Source organism: Lactuca saligna, chromosome 1 (genome assembly GCF_052625555.1).
Source record: "Lactuca saligna cultivar CGN05327 chromosome 1, ASM5262555v1, whole genome shotgun sequence".
Taxonomy (NCBI): Eukaryota; Viridiplantae; Streptophyta; class Magnoliopsida; order Asterales; family Asteraceae; genus Lactuca; species Lactuca saligna.
The window spans coordinates 176,449,145-176,454,778 of NC_136417.1; the positions used below are offsets into that span (position 1 = coordinate 176,449,145).

Genomic DNA, 5,634 nt, shown 5'->3' on the forward strand with positions numbered 1-5,634 from the left:
ATACATTTCCACCCATACCTTGCTTATAATCACCCATTTATTCTTACTAATGTCGATCTCTTCTATCTTCATCAAATCTTTGGCCAAACTGCTAGCATCAAAGAGCAATGACTTGCTCTGGTCACCCCTTCCGATCACCTGTGGCATTTCCGGGGATATTTCAAGAATCTTCATGCAAGCATTTATCTGCTCCCAATCCACTACATCCATATTCCAATATCGTTGAGTTTGATTTTGCTCTTGTTTTACTTCACGACCTTTCCCACTATCCAAAAGCATCATGGCCTCAACACAAGTATCTCGGAACCGCATTTTTCCAATACCTACAACTGCTACTGGCATCAAGCTTGGTCGCATGATAAGAAGATACAACATGCATGTAATCTGATAATACTTTTGCAATATCGCGAAAATCATTTCTTGCACCTATGGATTCCTTTTTAAGTTCTTTGTTGTAGCATAACTCTGTGGCGATGTGCCATATAATGATACTTTGATCGTAGTCAACATTTATAACATATCTAAGTAAGGTACCCCAACCTTCTTCTATACTGATCACCCAATCGCCTCGTGCTGAACTTATCGCCTTGGCAGTTTCCAAGTCATCTGCGAATTCTGATTTTGCTTTTATTTCCTCGAAGATGAAGTCTCTTAGTTGGTTGGTGAACTTCTGGGATTTTACATACCGGAACCCGTCCATAAAGCCAATAAGCCCCAGCTGATCCAAATAATAATTAACTAAGGCTGGACGTCGGTGTAAACAGTAATCGATTAGGTTGTATGTTGAAATGGATTCTGACCACCTTCGTCGTATACATTTAAGAGTTTGTGGTGCACTTGTTTTTGATTGAGCATGGTATGTTGTGTCCTGAAGGGTGCCCTCAGTCGTGAATCTGAGTAATGAACTGATGATTCGCGTTTTAAGAGACTTGTTGTCCAGCAGAGCAGTAGGAGATTTCCGTAAACCAATGATGGTCCATTTTGAAAACAAAAGCATGAGCAGAGCGATCATATCCAAAACCAAAGCACCAAACAACAAAGTATAAGTAATCGTCACATCACAGCTTCGAAATTTTGTTTTGTTTTCGAATATAAATAATAAGATTGCTGAACAAATCATTGCTAAAGATAAAAACCGGCGAGTCCTGCTGTAGAATATAGCAACCAACTTTTTGTGAAGAGAACATCATACATGAAATTTAACTCAGTCTCAACCACTTTGAAAGCGTCTTTTGGGGTCCGATACAGGAAGAAATTCCGACTTTGATTCTGTTGTATCTGAGTAATCAAAATCATATCCACAGTAAGCCCCTTAAATGTTTCAAACAATTGATAAGCATACTGCACGACCTCCATTTCTGACAAATTTCCTCTTTTAGTCCTACCGGCTGCATAATCTGGCTTGGGAACCATCACAATTCTAGCAGGTAGTTCGCCTTCTTCATTGAAATATATTCTTCTATGATTTTTGCATCTGCCGGCTCAGGATCAGGACATCTATAAATGTATTCTTTGAATATTTTGGAACTAGCAAGATAAAGAGAACTTGTTCTTTGTTGCAATAATTCAGAAGTCATTTTATTACTACACGTTTATTTCAGTTTAATAGCTCTGTTTTTGAATAAATCAAGGCCACATGGCTTAGTACCGGGTCTTGAGGTAGTAACAGATTAGTTCCTTATTTGTTGGCATTTTCTTTAGGTCAGTGGCATTTTGCTCGTTATAAATTGTAATCTCCTTTCAGTCATTAGTAGATGAATAATACGAAGCATTTTGCCTCACATACTCTGTTCTTTTCCACTTGATTCTGCCATTGTTAAAGCTTGTGAAAAGCTTACATCTGGTATCAGAGCGAATCTGGTAGTTTATGAAAATACAATCTCGTGAAGAGATGACGAATGGTAGCGGCAGTGGAAACGGTGAGAAAGAGGGTCAAGTTACACTCCATTATCCGATGCTGACAAGATCGAATTATGGTGCGTGGGCGATTAAGATGAGGGTCTTCATGCTGGCACAGGGTGTATGGGATGCAGTCGAACCCAGAACTGCAAATACTCTCGTTGAATCAAAGAAGGACAACATGGCGTTGGCAGCCATTTATCAGGGAATACCAGAAGACCTTCTAATGGTGCTAGCGGAGAAGAAGACGGCGAAAGAAGCATGGCAAGCTCTAAAAACAATGTTCGTGGGAGCAGATAGGGTGAAATCGGCTCGAATTCAAACGTTGAAGGCTGAATTTGAAGCGTTGACGATGAAAGAATCAGAAAGTGTGGACGATTTCGCAGGAAAAATCATAAACGTAGTAAGTACTATGCGAACATTGGGAGAGACGGTTGAAGAGTCCTATGTCGTGAAGAAATTACTTAGGGCGGTTTCAAGCAAATTCCTTCAAATTGCTTCGACTCTCGAGCAATTTGGTGATTTAGACGAGATGTCGGTGGAAGAGGTTATTGGCCGTCTAAAAGCCCATGAAGAGAGGATGAAAGGATTTGGTGAAACTGATGATCGAAGATTGCTTCTAACTCATCAAGAGTGGTCCGAAAAAAACAAGAAAAACAGAAATGGTGACTCAAAATCCAAATCGGTTCGAGGCGGATTTAACGGGTCACGAGGAAGAGGACGAGGACGCAGTAGAGGTGGTGGTCGTGGTGGTCGTGGCAGAGGTGAACATGGATCAAGCAACCTTGACAAAAGTAAAATACAATGTTACAATTGTCAAGAGTTTGGGAATTTTGCTGCTGAATGCAAGAACCCAAGGAAAGAAAGAAATCAAGAGAATAATCTGATTCAAGATGATGATGAACCAGCTTTACTACTCTCATTGTTTGAAGATAAGAAAGAAAGTGAAGAAGTCTATCTAAACGAAGAGAATGTGACACCAAAGCTGCGCTCAAAATGTGAAGAAAAGCTCCAGTCAAACATCTGGTACCTGGATACTGGTGCCAGTAATCATATGACTGGAGATAAGGGAAAGTTTCAAACTCTAAACGACATGGTGCAGGGATGGGTCAAATTTGGAAATGGGTCCAAAGTTAAAATTGAAGGCAAGGGGTCTATAGTTTTCAAATGTAAAAATGGAAAGCAAAGAAAACTGAAAGAGGTTTATTATATCCCTGATCTTTGCAGTAATATAATAAGCCTTGGACAGTTGGCTGAAGGTGGGGACGAGATAAAGCTGAAAGATTCTCACCTGTGGATTCGAGACAAAGCAGGATGCTTACTAATGAAGGTGCCAAGGTCCCAAAACCGTCTGTATAAAATCAGCCTAGAAGAAATCAATGCCTCGTGTATGGTTACTAAAGCCTTAGATTCCTCATGGTTATGGCACACACGACTTGGACATGTCAATTTTTGGACTCTAAAATTGATGTCAGACAAGAATCTCGTGGAAGGAATCGGAGAAATTTAGATTCCTTCACGACCTTGTGAAGGATGCTTGGTGGGAAAGCAAACAAGAAGCCCATTTCCTTCTAAAACTAGTTACAGAGCAACACGGAGACTGGAACTCATCCACGGTGATCTCTGTGGTCCTATCTCTCCACCAACACCATCAGGTAACAAGTATTTTCTCCTACTTATTGATGATTATAGCAAAGCACAGTGGGTGTATTTGCTAAAATCAAAAGATGAAGCCTTCGAGTCTTTTAAGAATTTCAAAGCTAAGGTTGAAATTGAGACAGGAGAAAAGATTCAAACGTTACGAACAGATCGGGGGGGGGAGAATTTCTCTCACATGAGTTCTCGAAGTTCTGTGAAGAGATAGGCCTTCGCCGACATTATACAGCCCCATATTCCCCGCAGCAGAATGGGGTTGTCGAGCGAAGGAACCGAACAATTCTGGAGATGGTGCGAAGTAGCTTGAAAACTATGGATGTCCCGGAAGTTTTGTGGGGAGAAGCAGTGAGTCACTCTGTGTATGTGTTAAACAGAGTGACAACAAAAGCCTTGAAAGACTGCACACCCTATGAAATGTGGACGGGTAGGAAACCTCAAATGGGTCACTTGAAAGTGTTTGGGTGTGTGGGACATATGAAAGTGATGAAGGGGCACTTAAAGAAGCTGGAAGACAGAAGTAAGATGGTGGTATATCTCGGCACAGAAAAGGGGTCAAAAGCTCATCGGTTGCTAGACCCTGAAACAGGGAAATTGCTGGTGAGCCGAGATGTCATTTTCGAAGAAAATCGAAAGTGGGAATGGAACAAGTCGAGTACGATCAAATCCGTTCCAGGTATGGAGTTCTCAGTTGAAGGTTTTGACTTTGAAAATGGCGATCATGACGATGGGGTGGAATTTGATGGCGAGTGGGTACCGGATACTCCAGATCAAGAAAATGGGTCACAGCAAAATAATGATAATTGGGCTGAAACGCCTGAGCCCAATTCCCCTCACATGTCGGGTCCTAGCCCAAACCCGTCATATGATTCAAATAACCCTCAAACTCCAGCCACTACGCACAATTCTCCAATCAACTCCCAGAGTGAAGCTTCGAGTTCCACCGGAGGAGGAGCCCCGAAACGCTATCGTCTCATTTCAGAATTGCTCGAGAATACCGACGAAATTGAACTACCCCCCGAAGAACTGATGTCCATGAGCAATGACGACGAACCCTCAAGATATGTCGAGGCGAAACAAAAGGAAGAATGGTTACAGGCGATGAATGATGAAATTGCCTCAATTGAACGCAAAAAAACCTGGAAATTGGTGGAACTCCCAAGAAACAGGAAACCAATAGGTTTAAAATGGGTATTCAAGGTGAAGCGTGATCCAACAGGCAAGATTGTCAAACACAAAGCGAGGATTGTTGCAAAAGGATATGTGCAGAAGTATGGGGTGGATTACGATGAAGTTTTCACCCCTGTTGCTCGAATTGAAACTGTTCGAGTAATTCTGGGATTAGCGGGCACAAACGGATGGGGTGTACACCACTTAGACGTGAAGTCAGCATTTTTAAATGGGAAGCTAGAAGAAGAAGTATTCGTCACACAACCAGAAGGTTTTGAGAAAAAAGGAGAAGAAAAGAAGGTGTACAGGTTATCAAAAGCCCTCTATGGGTTGAAGCAAGCGCCCAGAGCGTGGAATTCGTGTTTAGATCGCTATCTAAAGAATCTGGGATTTCAAAGATGTCCTTTGGAATATTCTGTATACACGAGAAAGAAGAAAGGGGAGACTTTACTCGTCGGAGTCTATGTCGACGACTTGCTAGTGACTGGGAGTCGATTAGAAGACATAGAAGATTTCAAGAAAGAGATGAAGGCAAAGTTTGAGATGAGCGATCTTGGCCTGCTGTCATACTATCTAGGCATCGAGGTATGTCAACGAGAAAACTGTATTACTCTAAATCAACGAGCTTATGCTAAGAACTTACTAGCTAAAACTCGTATGAGTGAGTGTAATCCAACGAAAATTCCCATGGATCACAAACTTCAATTGATCAAAGAAGGAGATGATGAACTAGTGAATCCCACAGAGTACAGGAGTATAGTGGGTGGACTAAGATATTTGACCCACACCCGTCCAGATTTATCATATGCAGTCGGATCTGTAAGCAGGTTTATGGAGAAACCTAGAGTATCCCACCTCCAAGCAGTAAAAGGAATTCTTAGATACATCAAAGGCACATTGGATCATGGTCTG

General features: G+C 41.7%; 1 protein-coding gene across 1 annotated transcript; it reads right to left on the bottom strand.

Annotated features, from left to right (window-relative positions):
- Positions 1–286: 286 nt before the first annotated feature.
- Positions 287–1,356, bottom strand: LOC145014001 (uncharacterized). Its single transcript, XM_078972353.1, has 2 exons — positions 1,166–1,356; positions 287–1,064 (listed from the first exon to the last, which is right to left on the bottom strand). The coding sequence occupies exons 1-2, from the start codon at positions 1,354–1,356 to the stop codon at positions 287–289; spliced, it is 969 nt and encodes a 322-aa protein (XP_078828479.1).
- Positions 1,357–5,634: the final 4,278 nt, after the last annotated feature.

Bases quoted from the DNA above. Each gene is read 5' to 3' on its own strand.
- LOC145014001 (XM_078972353.1), bottom strand. From the start codon at position 1,356: ATGGAGGTCGTGCAGTATGCTTATCAATTGTTTGAAACATTTAAGGGG. The intron at 1,065-1,165 runs GTTGCTATATTC...AAAATTTCGAAG, and splicing joins GTTCTCTTCACAAAAAGTTG to CTGTGATGTGACGATTACTT.